Below are 19347 nucleotides of genomic sequence, written 5' to 3'. Positions count from 1 at the left end.
ATGTAAATGTATGGTTTGTAATCATGTTGATAACTTTTATTTTTATGCATTGCTCTGATCTACACTCTGTTTTTAAAAATGAGGTTTTCATTTTGAATAACCATAGCTAAAGTCACTGGACCCTCAACTGTACTTTTCTCAGTTTCTAATCTTACTGTGAATTTAGAGAGGAAAAAGCATGTCATTTCTGGGCCTTGAGGTGAGGGACCTATAAAAAAAGAAAGCCAGTGTGCCCCCACCCCTGCCCCACCCAAATAGCGCTTCTGTCTGGAGGCAGCACAGTGACCCACTATGCCTGGGTGTGAACTGGGGACTGGGTGAGCGAAAGCCCTGCAAAAGGGTTCTGGAGGTTCAAAAGCATGGCATGAAATCAGTTTTTGTTTTCCACATTTTGCCTCAGGTTAGCCCTGTGAAAGTTTAGAAGACCTCTGAAAATAATTTAGGAGAAGAGTTGTTAAGTAGTCTGGGGAAAATCTTTACCCAGGGAAGGACCATTATGTGACTAGTCAGTCTTCCCAAGAACAGAGAATGAACAATTGGGTACAAATGAGCTCAAAATATAGTAAGCAATATTTGTTTAGATAAAAAGAAAAAGTTCTTGGTGGTGAAAATTAAAATAAATGATTGAGGCTTGATTATCTTTATTAGCACAATAGAGGCCTCTCTAAAGGACTGGATAAGATTAGGTTTCAGTAGCCTTCCAGACCCAGGTTTCTGAGAGGGGGGATGGTTCCATGTGGTTCAGTGTGGTTCAGTGGGTCCTAAGAATTGGCATCCTTTATGAAACAGAAGAGCAAGAGCTTCACTCAGATGTAGGGACAGGAAAACATACCAGAGGACAAACCACATAATAGCTGTATAATAAATACTGACCAGTTGAAGAAATATATTCTTAGAAACCAGTTGAATATCACTTTTGCTAACAGGTAACACTGACTTACATTCTCCTGGCTCTCACAGGTACAAGATAACTTCAAAGACACATATATATATTGCACAGAGCCCTATGACATGTTTCCACAAGGGAAGGATTCCACCAGTCTCTGCTGTTCCCCACTGAGGGTTAGACAAAGTTTCCCTAAGTCATTGTTCATTGTGACCAGTGTACCTCTTCCTGTGAAGGACCGGGGTCTATCTTTTTACTTCAGTGGCAAACTCCAGTGGCATCAGGTGACCTTGGTCATAGATAAGAATCGTTCAATCTGGCAGCAATTGCTGCAGCTGTGACTTCTTCCTTTATGGCGATAGACCTCAAGTCTTTAAAAAAGTCATCAGGTACATGAAATGACAGGTGTCTTTTTGAAAAAATAAACAAGCCAGGATCAGCTCACTCATCCTCAGAGGAAATTGACTGTGGTCATTCTTTTGAGAGGAGTTAACGTTTCATGGTAGCTTGCTATTCCCTTGCCAATACAACTTCTCTTCCACTTTTTTCTTTTTCCATCGGCAGAGAAGCAGCATCTTAAAGGTCTTCCTGAAGGTTCTGTTGCAGAGGGCATAGCAGATGGGGTTGACAGTGCTGTTGACATAGCACAACCAGTAGCCCAAGTGCCACAGGGTGACTGGGACACACTTGTCACAGAAGGTAGAGACCAGGACCATGATATTATAAGGGGTCCATGTGATGATGAAAGCTAGAAGAATAGCACTCAAGGTCTGAGCTGCTTTCCTCTCTTTGACAAGGACCATTCTCTTTCGTTTAGTCATTTGATGGCTGAGGTTGGGGTCAAGGCTTTTCGGTGAAGAGTCCTTGGATACTGGAAAGGAGCAGGGCATGATTTTCACCTTTCTACAGCTATTGTTGGTCTCCTGGGTCCCATCAGCTTTTACCACCAATCTGAATTTATAGGCCACACATTTCTGACTCTTGGGTGTATGAGCAGCAGCTGGAGACAGGAAGTATTTATGGGTGTCATAGTCATTTTTTTCAGTTTGAGCTTTCCCAAAAGCTTCCCTGGTCTCTTTAGCACTGAATTCTTCCTTTGGGCTTTCCTTGGCCTGACTCTTGTAAACCACTTGGAAGACAGGGTCAGTGGTGGGCTTGTCCTCATCCTCTGAGGAGGGGTAGCTGCTACAGGTAGTAAGCTGCTCAGCTTTGGCCCAGTCAGTGCTTAGGCCAGTGGGTTGGGTTGGCTTTCCAGTGGTGGAAGTGCTTCTTCGGGAAGATGACCAGGAGGCCTGGTTCCTTTCCTTTTGGGCCAGGGTGGGCCGAGGGCAGTTGAAGCAGGACCTGAACAGATCCCTGTGAGAGGGCTTTCTCTTCTCATCTTCGGCCATGGAGTCAGAGCCCTGGAGGTCAGCCAGGTCCTTGGTCCGCTTCTCTGTTTCCCGGTAGATTCTGCAGTAGAGGATGGTCATGACAGAAACAGGGATGTAGAAGGCAGCAATGGCAGTACCAAAAGTGATGGTGGGCTCAGAAAGGAATTGGATCTGGCACTCATCTGGTGGTACTGTCCGCTCCCCAACCAAGTACTGCCAGCAGAGGATTGCTGGGGCCCAGAGGATGAAGGAGATCAGCCAGGCCAAACCAATCATAATGCCAGCTCTCTTTGGAGTACGCTTGGCCCGATATGTCAGGGGTCTTGTGATGGAAAAGTAACGGTCAAAGCTGATCACCAGAAGGTTCATGACAGAAGCATTGCTGGCCACATAGTCCAGTGCAAGCCATAGATCACAAGCCAGACTCCCCAGGGCCCAGCGTCCCATGAGGATGTAAGTCGTATAGAGGTTCATGGAGAAGATCCCTATGATGAGATCTGCACAAGCTAAGCTGAGCAAGTAATAGTTGTTAACTGTCTTGAGCTGACTGTTGACTTTGAAGGAGATCATGACTAAAACATTGCCCACAATGGTGATCAGGCTTACCACAGCTGTTACAGCTGCTATGGTGATGACTTCCCACAATCCATGGTGTTCCAAGGGCTGATGATTGACTGGGGTGCCATTGACAGTGGTTGCATTGTGATAAGATTCCCCTTCCATTCTGGTGTAAGAATTTACATTAGGCCTTAAGTTCTAGACTGTTCTCTTTTATTTCTCACCTCTTCTTGGCCAGTACCTGGAAGAGGGAAACACAACATTAGCTTCATACTGGCATGAATTTCTTTTCATCCATTGTTTATCATTTTTTAATAGATTATATAGTGTGGCTTCACACATATTCAGAGCGCCATGCTACAATCGCTAAGGTTTTAATGACAATTGTATGATAGCATCACCCGTTTGCTTTTTATGGCTAGCAATTCCTCAGCGCTCCTGTTGTACATGGGGCTACTGCACTCATATGGTTCCAACAGGAGATTTAAAGAAAGATCAGAAAGATGAGGGTGAAGGAAGTGGAAAGAAAGGAATTGGATTATTGGGGAACAGAGTGAGGGGAAAACAGGTGACATTAAGTTACCTTAGATTGCAATGGCCTTAAGAGCAGAAATCCTGGATTTAAGCTTTTCGTGATTAGAACCTAGACTGACATGCACTGGGCAAAAGTGTGAAGATGACAACTTCCATCTACTCTATAGTTCCCAATCTCAGTTAACAGACATTATGAGGCCCCGTTGTGAGCCAACACTGTGCTACTCTACTTCCCCGTCCTTGTGCATGAACTCCAGGTGCATGCCTGGTTTTTACCTGGGCGGGGGGGGGGGGGTGGGGCTGGGCTCTGAAATTTGCCCTAGGTACCAAAAACATTACCCCTCCCTCCATTCTTGGATTATTTGCACTTTTGATAACCCCATTGCTGTCTAGTCAATTTGGACTCATAGCGACCCTATAGGACACAGTAGAGCTGCCCCATAGGGTTTCCAAGGAGCGCTTGGTGGATTCGAACTGCTGACATTTTGGTTCACAGCCAAATGCTTAACCACTGCACCACCAGGGCTGTCTAATCTTTGGCTGAAAGGTGGACTTCAGAAGAGACTTAAGTTCTGAGTTAATAGGGTGTTCAAGGGCCATAGTTTCAGGGGTCTCTCTAGTCTCTGTCAAACCAGTAAGCCTAGTCTTTTTTGGGGAATTTGAATTTTGTTCTATATTTTTCTCCTGCTTTGTCCAGAACCTTCTATTGTGATACAGAGGTCAGTGGTGGTATCCAGGCAGTTCATGTGGTCCTTTAGTCCCTTGGACTGATATTTTCCATGTGTCTTTGGTTTTCTTCATTCTCCTTTAGTAGAAGAGGCAGGAAAGGACTTGAGAGAACAGCCCACTTTCTGGAAGAACTGTGTTGGCTTCTTCCAGACTCCCCATCTACTCTAGAGGTAGTCCCAAATTCAGGGTGTCAGGGGCATTAGTCTAGAGAAAGACAATGATATGAACCAACTGCTTGGTGAAATTTTTTAATCATTTCTTCAAATTAGAAATAAATGATGTTTTGGAAGTATCTGATTTTTCCACTTCATTTATGAAAAGGTTTGGAGCAATCAGAGCAGTTTATAAAAGATCTTGGGAATGTGAGCATGCACATAGTTCTGCGAATGCGTGTGTGTAACCTGGGGACTTATCCTTTCTGGTCCTATCTCCTCTTTTGAAAAAATAAGAAAATTGGACTATGGAACTGAAGACAACTAGATTTCTATGATTTTGTGTATTACAAAGGTATTGTTTATACTAATGGGCACATAAACTTTTGATAAATGCTTTGATAAATGGAAAAGAAAATCATTTATATTGGCAATATCATGCCATAATCATACAGTTGAATCTGGCATTTGCAGACTTTGGACATGTTACTTAACCTCACTAAGCCTCAGCTTCTTTTTAACTGCAAAGGGGGAAAATAATAGCCCTGACTTCATAGGATTGTTTTAAGGATTAAATGAGGTACTCTATATTGTGTTTAGCGCAGTTCCTAATACGAAGGGAATGTTCATTAAGAAGCAGTGATCCTTTGAAGTGTGGCGTCTGGGGTCTTAAATGCTAACAAGTGGCCATCTAAGATGCATCAATTGGTCTCAACCCACCCAGATCAGAGAAGAATGAAGAACACCAAGGTCACAAGAGAATTATGAGCCCAAGAGACAGAAAGGGCCACATGAACTAGAGACTTACATCATCCTGAGACCAGAAGAACTAGATGGTGCCTGGCCACAACTGATGACTGCCCTGACAGGGAGCACGACAGAGAACCTCTGAGGGAGCAGGAGAACAGTGGGATGCAGACCCCAAATTCTCATAAAAAGACCAGACTTAATGGTCTGACTGAGACTAGAAGAATCCCAGCGGTCATGGTCCCCAAACCTTCTGTTGGCCCAGGACAAGGACCATTCCCGAAGACAACTCATCAGACATGGAAGGGACTGGACAATGGGTTGGAAAGAGATGCTGATGAGGAGTGAGCTACTTGTATCAGGTGGACACTTGAGACTGTGTTGGCATCTCCTGTCTAGAGGGGAGATGGGAGGGTAGAGAGGGTTAGAAACTGGCAAAGCAGTCACGAAAGGAGAGACTGGAAGGAGGGAGTGGGCTGACTCATTAAAAAAAAAAAAAAAGTTTTTTTTTTTTTGGGGGGAGAGTAAATGCGAGTATATAAGTTTATATGTGAGAGACTGACTTGATTTGTAAACTTTCACTTAAAGCACAATAAAAATTATTAAAAAATAAAAAAAAGAAACAGTGATCCAGAAGAAGAACATAAAAAAACAAAACAAGACAAAAAACCTTCCTATTGTAGGAATGGGTTTGAGGTGTGGGCTATTAAGTAACAAGGTGGAATGAAATGGTCCGGCAAAGCTGTCACAGCCATAAATGGGCACCTCCAGACCAAAAAAACCAAACCCGCTGCCGTCGAGTTGATTCCAACTCATAGCAACTATATAGGACAGAGTAGAACTGCCCCATAGGGTTTCCAAGGAGTGCATGGTGGATTCGAACTGCTGACCTTTTGGTTAGCAGCCTCAGTTCTTAACCACCATGCCACCAGGTTTACCTCTAGGGGTGTAACAAATTGTTCCCAACTGTTAAAGCACAATAACCTTGAAGAGAGCGGAGGCTGATGCAGACTTTGTCTCAAAGTCTGCTCTTTAGAATGGGAGTAATTCAAGATGCTTGATTGAAATGCTGGCTCCATGGCCAAATACACCGAGAAAATATATTATGTAGAACTCTCATTGATTCACAGAACGCATTAGCACAGCGAAGGCTGAGAGGTGCTGCAGTAAAGAACACTGTTTAATTTGCTATAACCCAGGGATGGCTTAGCTAATCCAGAGGAACGCCTGTTAACAGCCTATGGAATCCATGGAACACACTCGAGCAATGCAGTTTAGTAGAAAAGTATTGGTGATGCGAACAGTTAACATGCTCAGCTGCTAATTGAAAAGCCGGAAGTTCAAGTCCACCCAGCAGCACCTTAAAAGAAAGGTCTCTGAAAAACCAGTCACTGAAAACCATAGGGAGCATAGTTCTACTCTGGCATACACGGGGTCACTATGAGTCGGAGATGACTCAACGCAACTGGTTTTCTAGAAAACATATTGAATTCGGAGTGTGGAGATCTGAGTTCTTATTTCAGGTAAAATCTTGTGAGTTGACGTAAGTCATATTCTCTTTGGGCTTCAGTTTCCACTGTGTAAACAGCTCTAGGCTAATTTTGAATACTCAATTTTCTCATCTGTTAAATAGGTATAATAATACTAGCTGCATCTTTCAGGTGTTTTTTTTGTGTGTGTGTGTGTGTGTGGGTTTTTTTGTGTATGTGCTTTAGGTGAAAGTTTAAAGCACAAATTAGTTCCTCATTCAAAAAAATTTATACACAAATTGTTTTGTGACATCGGTTACAATCCCCACGATATGCCAGCATTCTCCCCCTTTCCCTTTCCACCCTGGGTTCCTGTGTCCGTTCGTCCAGTTCTCCTGTCCCTTCCTGCCTTCTCATCTTTGCTTTTGGGCAAGTGTTGCCCATTTGGTCTCCTGTACTTGATTGAGCTAAGAAGCACGTTCCTCACATGTGTTATTGTTTGTTTTATAGGCCTGTCTAATCTTTGGCTGAAACGTAGACTTTGGGAGTGGCTTCAGTTCTGAGTTAGCAGGGTGTCCGGATCATAGTCTCAGGAGTTTCTCCAGTCTCTGCTAGACCAGTAAGTTTAGTCTCTTTTTGTGAAATTGAACTTCGTTCTACATTTTTCTCCTGCTGTGTCTGGGACCCTCTACTGTGATCCCTGTGAGAGTAGTTGGTGGTGGTAGAGGGGTGTCATCTAGTTCTGGGCTCAGGCTGCTGGAGGCTGTGGTTCACGTGGTCCTTTAGTCCTTTGGACTAATATTTTCCTTGTATCTTTGGTTTTCTTCATTCTCCTTTGCTCCAGACAGGATGGGACCAATAGATGTATCTTAGATGGCAGCTCTCACGCTCCTAAGACCGCAGATGCTACTCATCAAAGTAGGGTGTAGAACATTTTCTTTATGAATGATGTTATTCCAATTGAACTAGATGTCCCCTGAGACTATGGTCTCCAGTCTTTAATCCCAGCAACTCAGTCCCTCAAGGTGTTTGGATGTGTCTAGGAAGCTTCTATGACTTTGCCTTGGTCAAGCTGTGCTGACTTTCCCTATATTGTGCGTTACCTTTCCCTTCGCTGAAGTTAACACATCTCTACTATCTAGTTATTGATTTCCTCTTTCTAATTCTCCCCTCCGTCGCAACCACCAAAAATTCTTTTTTTCTATTTTTTTTAATAATACTGGCCTAACACAGTATTTGTTCTTTTGTGATTGACTTATTTCACTGAGCATAATGCCCTCCAGATTCATCCATGTTGTGCAATGTTTCTCAGATTTATCATTGTTCTTTATCATTGCATAGTATTCCATTTTGTGTATGTACCATAATTTGTTTATCCACTCATCTGTTGATGGGCACTTAGGTTGTTTCCATCTTCTTGCTATTGTGAGTGATGCTGCAATGAACATGTGTGCGCATATGTTTACTCGTGTGACGGCTCTTATTTCTCTAAGATATATTCCTAGTAGTGGGATTGCTGGGTCTATGGTATTTCTATTTCTAGCTTTTCAAGGAGGCACTATATTGTTTTCCATAGTGGTTGTACCATTTTATATTCACGGGGTTGTTTTGAAGATCACAAATGAAATTATGTAGGGAAACCACCAAGTCCTATACAAATCGCAGTTTGGGGTTTTAATTATTATAAAATGAAGAGTTAGTAAATGGATCTTATCTAATTCTTATTAAAATCACCTGGGGCTTTTGAAAAGTAATTGTATCTGGGCCCCACCCCAGTCCTGTTAACTCAGAATCTGCATGGGAGGGACTTCGGTATCATTTTGTTTTTAAATTTCTCAGGTAACTCAAATGTGCAGCCAGGGTGGAAAACCAGTGAGCTCTGTAGGTTCTTAGATGATCAGTATTGGTATCACCTGGAAGCTCAATAGAAATGAAGAATCCCCAAGTGTAGAATTCGTGCTTCTCAAAGTGTAATGTGCATATGAATTACCTGGAGGATCTTGTTAAATTGCAGAACAGGTAGGGCTTGCAATCCCACATTTCTGAATAGTACTCTTACTGCTGCTGGTCCTTGAGCCACACTTTGAGTAGGAAGGCTGAGGATGATGTCTCAACTTCCCAAGAAAAGGGGAACTAGAGCTTACAGAAGGAGCCCTCGTGGCGCAGCGGTTAAGTACTGGGCTGCTTGAACCACTAGCCACTCCACAGGAGAAAGATGTGCAGCCTGCTTCCGTAAAGATTACAGCCTTAGAAACTGTTCTACTCTGTCCTGTAGGGTTGCTATGAGTTGGAATCGACTTGACAGCAATGGAAACCCTGGTGGCATAGTGTTTAAGTGCTACCGCTGAGAACCAAAGTGTCAGCAGTTCGAATCCGCCAGGCGCTCCTTGGAAACTCTATGGGGCAGTTCTACTCTGTTCTATAGGGTTGTTATGAGTCCGACTCGACGGCACTGGGCTTGGTTTTTTGGTGACAGCAGTGGGTAGAATTTACAAAGGTGCTGTTGAAATTGGAACTTTCCAACTTCCGAAAAATCAGCCATTGAAAACCTGATTTTCCTCTGCTGTTAAAGACATTTGAATTTTCGTTTCTCCTTTTTGAAATTAATACAAATCTCCTTTGTCAGTTTTACTTCCCTCTGTTCTTTCCCTTGTCAGCCTCATTTGTTGAGGGAATGATTTTTCCTGATCCCTAAGCTACTGGGGAAAACCCTGGTGGTGCAATGGTTAAGAGCTACGGCTGCTAACCAAAAGGATGGAAGTTCAAATCCACTAGGCGCTCCTTGGAAACTCTATGGGGCAGTTCTACTCTGTCCTGTAGGGTTACTATGAGTCAGAATTGACTCGGCGGCAACAGGGTTGGTTAACAGTAAGCTACTGGGAAGGAGCTCTGGTGGTGCAATGGTTAAGTGCTCAGCTACTAACTGAAAAGTTGGTGGTTTGAACCTACCCAACAGCTCTGCGGGATAAAGCCTTTGCAATTTGCTCCTGTAAAGATTACAACCAAGAAAACCCTATGGGGCAATTTTATTCTGTCATGTAGGGTCGCCATGAGTTAGAATCGACTGTAGGGCACCCAACAACAAACAACAGGAAGCTACTGGGAGTGGATAAGTCTTTCCACAGATAAAAGCGTTTAGGACAGGAGGTCGTCCCATGGCTGAAGGACTGTTTTCTCTTTGTTGATGACAGTTGAGTCTAAAAACTGAGTTTCAGCCATGATAATCTTCCAGAATAATTTTTTTGAATCACTAAAAGAATTTTGAGTAAAAGATTGTTTAGAAGGGATAATTCTATGGCTTGCGGTGGCAAATGATACATAAGGGGTTATCTAGAGGCAGAGAGTCCCTGAGTGGTGCAAACAGTTAACGCGCTAAGCTGCTAACCAAAAGGTTAGACGTTCGAGTCCATGGAAGAAAAGCCTGGTGATCTACTTCTGAAAATTCAGCCATCGAAAACCCTATGGGGCACAGTTCTGCTCTGACACACGTGCGATCTTGATGAGTTGCAATTTATGGCGGCTGGTTTATCTAGAGGTGGGCATCCTTCTGAGCTATTGTTTTTGTTACTCATACTTTAAAAAGTGTCTTTTTTCACCACACTGTAATGGGTGCCAGCATTAGTAGAGAGCAATAATCATCTTAGGTTTATTTTCCACTACTGAGGAGAAGACAAAGAATCTCACAGTAATAAAGGTCTCTGTGTTCCCAACCTTGGCAGATTGCTTCTTTGTTCTTTGTTGTCAGTAAATTAGAAACTAAGCAAAACAACATAAAAAAAAAAAAAGGTAACACTGTGTACCAAATGAATTATTATCCTTGTCAAGTGGCCTTGATGATTTCTGGAGCTTTGCATAAGGTGATATTAGATCTTTAATTTCTTGAAGTACCTTTTTTTGAGAAGCTTTATGCCTGAACCTCTCCTTGCTACTTTTTATTGTTTCTATAGCAACCATAGTGGAAAACTTCAGTCTCATCTACAATCCAACGATATCAAGACATCATCATAGCCAACTCATGCTGTTATTATGCAGAAGGTATTGATGATAAATCGAGAGAAAGTAGGCTTAAAACACATGTGGTACCATTCCCAAAGCCAATTTTTCAGACAGGGATTGGACTAGACTATAAGATAGATAATGATACTGGTGAGGAGTGAGCTTCATAGATCAAGTAGACACATGAGACTATGTGGGCAGCTCCTGTCTGGAGAGGAGATGAGAAGGTGGAGGGGGATGGAAGCTGGCTGAATAGACAGGAAAATAGAGGGCGGAAAGAAGGAGTGTGCTGTCTCATTGCGGAAGAGCAACTAGGAGTATATAGCAAGGTGTATACAAATTTTTATATGAGAGACTGACTTGATTTGTAAACTTTTTCTGGTTGGTGGAGTAGAAAAGCTGCTCAAAGATCTATGGCAATTAAGAAATGACTTCTCTTCGTCTCTGAAACCATAATATCTGAAGCAGATGTTTAATGTGACATGTTTAGAACATCTGTGTTCACCCGTGCTAGATGCCGTGGGGGTACTTAAAAGAGATACACAGTAGTTCTTGAGCTGAAGGAATTAATCTTTTATAGTTCTAGGAGAAAGAGGATGTAAGAATTTGGACCAAATTTATGTGACAGAGAGATCTGTTATTGAGGACATCAAATGATTGTATTTTCATTGTTGGACAGAAAATCATTGTTTTACATGAAGTCATAAATTGGAGCTGTTCAATGCATGTACCATGCCCTCTCAGGTCTTGGGTTTGGCTAGGTGGGTCACCTTCTATTGGCAGCAGCCTTGTTTTGTTATCCCAGAGTACTGTTCAAATATTTTCTATGTGTACCATGACATGAAAAAGTTTGGGAAGGACTGCCACATATTGAGTTATGTAGGAACCAGGACTATATTGTTCAAGTCTCTCTAATAGACTTAAGGTCATGGATTCCATATTCGTCTTTGAATTCCCAAAGATTGGTCAAGGGTGACTTGTTGTTCTGGAAGCAACAGCAAGAAACTGTTTCAAAGAGGACGGAGTAATCAGCTATTAAATGAAGTTGATAAGTCAAGGAAGATTAGGACTGAGACTTGACTATTGGATTTATTTACGTAGTGATCACAGGTAACCTTGAGAAGTCCTTTAGTGAAGTGGTGGGCATGAAAGCTTTCTGGAGTGAATTAAAGAGTGAATGGGAGGAGAAGAATGGGAGACAGTGTTATAGAAAGTTATTTTAAAGAGCTTTGCTGTAAGAGGGAATAGAGAAATGGGGCAGAAACTGGATTAGGATATGGATGGAACCAGGAAAAAAAAATTTAAAGAAGAATGAAAATGTGTGTTTGCTTATGTGAACGCAAGGTAAAAAACTGATGCAACCAGCTCTACTAGGTACGTCCCAAGTAGGGGAGCAGGGATGGAATCATTGGCCTCCAACTGAGAGCTCCTATCTATAGTAACAGGAGGAAGACAGCATATGTGTGTAGATAAATATGTAGGCCGGGAGTTTTAATAATGGCACCAACGGAAATTAAACAAGCTTAGCAGCTGTGAGTGAGGATGGAGGTGAGAGAAGTTATCAAGTCATGAATTCTGGTATTTTAGGAATTTACTCCATTCATTTACTGGAGGTCTGTAACTCTGATCCCAGTCCTTGAGACTAAAGCACATTTACGACATGACGTGCATTCACTTTCCCTCCTTTACGCCAGAATGTGGGCTGTGGATTATGGGCTGAAAGAATAGCTCTTTGCCAAAGTCCCTAATCCACTGTAGCCTGAGAACTCCCGTCAATAGTGGATGCAGCTGTTCAAAAACATGTAAATAAAAAGGCATCTTTTTGAGAAACCTTATCAGTGTTTTCCAGTTTGCACCGTTCATATACTAAGCATCAGAAATCAACTGAACTATAGAAAATCTGTCTGCCTATGAAGAGAAGGTGGCGTAGTGGTTAAGAGTTCAGTTACTAACCAAAAGGTTGGCAGCTGGAATCAACCAGCTGCTCCTTGGAAGACCTGTGGGGCAGTTCTACTATGTCCTATAGGGCTGCTGTGAGTCAGAAGTGACTTGATGGCAGTGGGTTTTGGGTTTTTATGAAGAGAAGAATCAGGAAGATGTATTTGTTCTATGAAAATTGCATTGGGAAGCTTTTTTTTTGGTCCTATCATAACATCTACTTTTCATCAAACAGTGACTGCCTAGGAATTATGAAGTTCTCTTGTGATGTTTGAAGGTCCAAATATTACCTTGAGATAGTGGGTCTCAAACCTGAGCGTGCATCAGAATCAACTGGTGGGTTCGTTAGCACAGATTGCTGGGCCCCACCCCCACAGTTTCTGATTCAGTACATGTGGAGTGAGGCCTGAGAATTTTCATTTCTAACATGTTTCCGGGTGATGCTGATACTGATGGTCCAGGGGGCACATTTTTCCTTAAGAAATGCCCTCCCCTCCCTTAAAAAACAAACTAGGTCTTATATATTGAAAAATATGGAAAACGTGCAGTTTATTTTCTTAAGGAACTATCTGTATAACCCTGCACTTTGTTTTTAATATCCAGTAAATTCTCATGAGTACTACCTAAGGGAAAACTGAATATTTTATTCATGCAATGGCATACTTTAAAATCAGGACTGTCAAGTATAAGCAATACCGGAAAATTCTCCTTCCCTTTGTTACTTATGAAATCAAAAGGTCTCTGGGTTTCTTGCAGTGCAGGGGCTGCTTGTGTGGCATTTTCATCCTTGATGACAGATACTTTTTCCTTGTGGAGTAGAACCGCTTTGGGAAAGCATATTCAACATCCTGGGTAAGAGAACTTCAGCAAGTGATGGTCTGCAATTAGGAAGTGTTAGCAGGGGACCTCAGAGCTCTCCGATTCCTAAACAGAACTGATTGAATTGAAAAAAGCTTGAGTTAATAGATGGGCGTAGGGTGAGTAATGGAGTCCCTGGACTTCTGAGGGCATCTGCAGCATAGAATTAAAGACACGGGTTCTGGAACCAGAATGTCTGGGTAGGATGCCTAGTTCTGTCACTGATTAGCTTGAGCAAATTATTTAGCTTTTTTGTGACTCAGATTCCTCATCTGTAAAATAGGAATAATAACAGTACTTATCTCATGGGAATATTATGAAGACTAAATGATTTTAGTATGTGTCAAGTGCTTAGAATAGTGCCAGGCACAAAATAAATGTTAGCTATCACTATCCACAAACAAGGCTATCTGTAAAACAAGAATAATAATACCTTTCAATAATGTTATTTAATCTTAAATTAGCTGCTGTAAGTCAAAGTATCAAGTATAGTGACTGCACCTTAATAAAAATGGCTTAATCTGAAAGCCCCTCATCTTTTTGACTTCTTAATTTTAGAATCTTCTTGAGGGATAGTTTTTTTTAGATCAATTTGTGCCAGTGGTTCTCAACCAGGTCAATTTTGCCCCTTAAGGGTATTTGGTGATGTCTGGAGACCTTTTTGGTTTTCACAACTAGGAAAGGGAAGTTGCTACTGACATCTAGTGAGTAGAGGTCAGGGATACTGTAACACACAGGCCAGCCTTTCACAACAAAATATTGTCCAGCCCAAATGTGCCAAGGCTGAAAAAAGCCTGATTGTGATAATATATGATATGAGATTAAGACGTGGGTTTCTATCTTGTTGAGAGCCAAAATCAGTGGGGTGCTGGTAAATATTTAACAACCTTCTACCTTCTTTCTTCCTCAAAATGTCCTGATTAGGAGCATTTGCCAATTTCTGTGGTATAACTAGTTCCACTATGGCCCATTTTAAGCTACCCTCTTGACAATACTGAACATAACAATTGGGAAGAGATACTAACAATTAGCTCTCTCAAGTTAGCTCCACTATATCACTGCAAATCTCAGAAAACCTAGGCTTAAACTAGAAGTCAGTAGCAAAGTAGACGAGAGGATAGGGAAGATAAACATTAATAAGCTTTCATCTACTTGGCAATGAGGGAGTTTCCATCTTCCAAAGCATGGTGACCCTACTGCAGTGGAATGGAAACTAGAAAGCCTTCTTTGATATCAGGTTTCTAGTGCCCACGTGTTATGTCGGCCTTTATTAATACTCTGAAAGAAGTTTAGGTTTAATGTTACTACCAAGTTCAAGGTGAAGCTGAAGAAAATTAAGACAAGTCCACGAGACCCAAAGTATGACCTTGAGTATATCCCACTTGAATTTAGAGACCATCTCAAAATAGATTTGATGCATTGAAAACTAATGACCTAAGACCAGACAAGTTGTGGGATGACATCAAGCACATCATACATGAAGAAAGCAATAGGCCATTAAAAACAAAAGAAAGAAAAGGCCAAAATGGATGTCAGAAAAAAGTCTGACCCGGGCTTACAACCTGTTAGTTCCCTTTCAAATCCCTGCTGAGAATTTGCATTTCTAGCAAGTTCCTAGGAGGTTATTCATAAGAATCACCAAAGGATCTTGTTAAAATGTAGATGCTGATTCACTGTACCTGGGGTGGAAATTCAAATTCTCATCAGGGAACTTGTTAGAAATGCAAATTTGCAAATTTTCAGCAGGAGTTCAAATTGGATGGAACTGGTTTGAAGTCCTGCCCAAAACTTGCTCTTGAAAGTTAAAGCAAAAGGAAGAAATGATGAAGTAAAAGAGCTGGACAGAAGATTTCAAAGGGCAGTTTGAGAAGACAAAGTATTATAATGAAATGTGCAAAGACCTGGAGTTAGAAAACCAAAGGAAAGAACACATTCAGCATTTCTCAAGCTGAAAGAACTGAAGAAAATATTCAAGCCTCTAGTTGCAATATTGAAGGATTCTATGGGCAAAATATTGAACGAGGCAGGAAGCAACAAAAGAAGATGGAAGGAATACACAGACTTACCATACCAAAAAGAATTGGTTGATGTTCAACCATTTCAGGAGGTAGCATATGATCAAGAACCAATGGTACTGAAGGAAGAAGTCCAAGCTACACTGAAGGCACTGGTGAAAAACAAGACTTCAGGAATTGACGGAAGACCAATTGAATGTTTCAACAAATGGATGCAGCGCTGGAGGTGCTCATTCATCTATGCCAGGAAATTGGAAGACAGTTCTCTGGCCAACTGACTGGAAGAGATCCATATTTGTGCCCATTCCAAAGGAAGGTAATCCAATGGAATGTGGAAATTATCATTAATATTACATGCAAGTAAAACTATGCTGAGGATAATTCAAAAGTGGTTGCAGTAACATCGACAGGGCACTGCCAAAATTCAAGCCAGATTCAGAAGAGGACATGGAATGAAGGATGTTGTTGTTTTTAGGTGCTGTCGAGTCAGTTCTGACTCATAGTGACCCTATGCACAACAGAACAAAACACTGCCCAATCCTGTGCCATCCTTACAAACGTTGTTATGCTTGAGCTCATTGTTGCAGCCACTGTGTCAATCCACCTCATTGAAGGTGGATTTTCTCTTTTCCACTGACCCCGTACTTTGCCAAGCATGATGCCCTTTTCCAGGGACTGATCCCTCCTGACAACATGTCCAAAGTATGTTAGATGCAGTCTCAACATCCTAACTTCTAAGGAGAATTCTGGTTGTATTTCTTCCAAGACAGATTTGTTCATTCTTTTGGCAGTCCCGCCAACACCACAATTCAAAGGCATCAATTCTTCTTCGGTGTTCCTTTTTCATTCTCCAGCTTTCACATGCATGTGATTGAAAATACCACGGCTTGGGTCAGGTGCACCTTAGTCTTCAGGATGACATCCCTGCTTTTCAACACTTTAAAGAGGTCCTTTGCAGCACATTTACCCAACGCAATGGTTTGTTTGATTTCTTGACTGCTGCTTCCATGGCTGTTGATTGTGGATCCAAGTAAAATGAAATCCTTGACAACTTCAGTCTTTTCTCCGTTTATCATGATGTTGCTCATTGGTCCAGTTGTGAGAATTTTTGTTTTGTAGTTTTTGATCTTCATTAGTAAGTGCTTCAAGTCCTCTCCACTTTCAGCAGACAAGGTTGTGTCATCTGCATAACACAGGTTGTTAATGAGTCTTCCTTAATCCTGATGCCCCGTTCTTCATATAGTCCAGCTTCTCGGATTATTTGCTCAGCATACAACCCTGATGTACACCTTTCCTGACTTTACCAATCAGTATCCCCTTGTTCTGTTTGAACAACTGCCTGTTGATCTATGTACAGGTTCCTCATTAGCACAATTAAATGCTTTGGAATTCCCATTCTTCACCATGTTATCCATAACTTTCTATGATCCACACAGTTGAATGCCTTCGCATAGTCAATAAAACACAAGTAAACATCCTTCTGGTATTCTCTGCTTTCAGCCAGGATCCATCTGACATGAGCAATGATATCCCTGCTTTCATGTCCTCTTCTGAAACCAGCCTGAATTTTTGGCAGTTCCCTGTCGAAATACTGCTGCAGCCATTTTTGAATGATCTTCAGCAAAATTTTGCTTCCGTGTGATATTAATGATATTGTTCTATAATTTCCACATTCGGTTGGAGGATCACCTTTCTTGGGAATAGGTATAAATATGGATCTTACCCAGTCAGTTGACCAGGAAGCTGTATTCCATATTTCTTGGCATAGACGAGTGAGCACCCCAGCACTGCATTTGTTTGTTGAAACATCTCAATTGATATTCCGTCAATTCCTGGAGCCCTGTTTTTCGCCAATGTCTGCAGAGCAGATTGGACTTCTTCCTTCAGTACCTTAAGTTCCTGATCATATGCTACCTGTTGAAATGGTTAAACATAGACTAATTCTTTTTGGTATAATGACTCTGTGTATTCCTTCCATCTTATTTTGATACTTCCTGCATCATTCAATATTTTCCCCATAGAATTCTTCACTATTGCAACTCCAGGCTTGAATTTTTTCTTCAAGTTCTTTCAGCTTGAGAAACTCCGAGCGTGTTCTTCCCTTTTGGTTGTCTATCTCCAGCTCTTTGCACATGTCCTTATAATACTTTGTCTTCTTGAGCTGCCCTTTGAAATCTTCAGTTCTTTTACTTCATCATTTCTTCCTTTTGCTTTAGCTCTCGACGTTCATGAGCAAGTTTCAGAGTCTCCTCTGATATCCATCTTAGTCTTTTCTTTCTTTCCTGTCTTTTCAATGACCTCTTGCTTTCTTCATGTGTGATATCCTTGATGTCATTCCACAACTCGTCTGTTCTTCGATCACTAGTGTTCAATGCATCAAATCTATTCTTCAGATGGTCTCTAAATTCATGTGGGATATACTCAAAGTCGTATTTTGGCTCTCGTGGACTTGCTCTGATTTTCTTCAGTTTCAGCTTGAACTTGCATATGAACAATTGATGGTCTGTTCCACAGTCGGACCCTGGCCTTGTTTTGACTGATGATGTTGAGCTTTTCCATCCTCTCTTTCCACAGATGTAGTCACTTTGATTCCTGTGTGTTCCATCTGGTGAGGTCCATGTGTATAGTTGCCGTTTATGTTGGTGAAAGAAAGTATTTGCAATGAAGAAGTCTTTGGTCTTGCAAAATTCTGTCATTCGATCTCTGGTATTGTTTCTATCACCAAGGCCATATTTTCCAACTACTGATCCTTCTTTTTTTCCAACTTTCGCATTCCAATCACCAGTAATTATCAATGCATCTTGACTGCATGTTTGATCAATTTCAGACTGCAGCAGCTGATAAAAATCTTCTATTTCTTCATCTTCGGCCTTAGTGGTTGGTGTGTAAATTTGAATAATAGTTGTATTAACTGGTCTTCTGTGTAGGCCTATGGATATTATCCTATCACTGACAGCATTGTACTTCAGGATAGATCTTGAAACGTTCTTTTTGACAGTGAATGCAACACCATTCCTTTTCAAGTTGTCATTCCTGGCAGAGTAGACTATATATATGATTGTCAGATTCAAGACGGCTAATAATAGTCCATTTTAGCTCACTAATGCCTAGGATGTTGATGTTTATGCATTCCATTTCATTTTTGATGATTTCCAATTTTCCTAGGTTCATACTTTGTACATTCCAGGTTCCAATTATTAATGGCTATTTGCAGCTGTTTCTTCTCATTTTGAGTCTTGCCACATCAGCAAATGAAGGTCCCAAAAGCTTCACTCCATCCATGTCATTAAGATCGACTCTACTTTGAGGAGGCAGCTCTTCCCCAGTCATCCTCTGAGTGCCTTCCAACCTGGGGGCTCATACTCCAGCAGTGTATCAGACAATGTTGCACTACTATTCATAAGGTTTTCACTGGATAATGCTTTTCAGAAATAGACTTCTGGGTACTTCTTCCTATTCTTAGTCTGGAAGCTCAGCTGAAACCTGTCCTCCATGGGTGACCCTGCTGGAGTCTGAATACCAGGGGCATAGCTTCCAGCATCACAGCAACATGCAAGCTCCCACAGTACAACAAACTGACAGACATGTGGAGAGGGGGGATGAAGGATATCTTTACTGAAAACAAAAATCCTCACAACTGGGCGAACAAGCAACACCATGATAAATGGAGAAATATTGAAGTTGTCAAGTGTCATGGATTGAATTATGTCCCCCAAAATATCTGTCAACTTGGCTAGGTCTTGATTCCCTTGTATGATTGTCTACCATTTTATCTTCTGGTATGATTTCCCTATGTGTTGTAAATGCTGTCACTATGATGTAGTAAGATGGATTAGTGGCAGTTACATTATGAGATTAGATAGTGTCTTAGGTTAATCTCTTTTGAGACATAAAAGAGAGAAGTGAGCAGAGAGACGTGGGAATCTCTTACCACCAAGAAAGCAGTGCTGGGAGCAGAGCACTGAGGTTCCTGAGCTGAGATGCTCCCAGACCAGGGGAAGACTGATGGCAAGAATGTTCTGCCAGAGCTAACATAGAAATACTTCTCCTGGAGCTGAGGCCCTGAATTCGGACTTGTAGCCTACTAGACAG

General features: G+C 41.6%; 1 protein-coding gene across 1 annotated transcript; it reads right to left on the bottom strand.

Annotated features, from left to right (window-relative positions):
• Positions 1–1256: 1256 nt before the first annotated feature.
• On the bottom strand, positions 1257–3153 carry CHRM5 (cholinergic receptor muscarinic 5). Its single transcript, XM_003418635.3, has one exon. The coding sequence runs from the start codon at positions 2980–2982 to the stop codon at positions 1384–1386; it is 1599 nt and encodes a 532-aa protein (XP_003418683.2). The 5' UTR covers positions 2983–3153; the 3' UTR covers positions 1257–1383.
• Between the last annotated feature and the right edge of the window lie 16194 nt (positions 3154–19347).

Source organism: Loxodonta africana, chromosome 10 (assembly GCF_030014295.1).
Source record: "Loxodonta africana isolate mLoxAfr1 chromosome 10, mLoxAfr1.hap2, whole genome shotgun sequence".
In the NCBI taxonomy this organism is placed as follows: Eukaryota; Metazoa; Chordata; class Mammalia; order Proboscidea; family Elephantidae; genus Loxodonta; species Loxodonta africana.
This window is presented reverse-complemented; position numbering and strand designations above follow the sequence as displayed.

What these genes read in the sequence shown, in the direction of transcription:
- CHRM5 (XM_003418635.3), bottom strand. Translation starts at nt 2,982, where the DNA reads ATGGAAGGGGAATCTTATCACAATGCAACCACTGTCAATGGCACCCCA.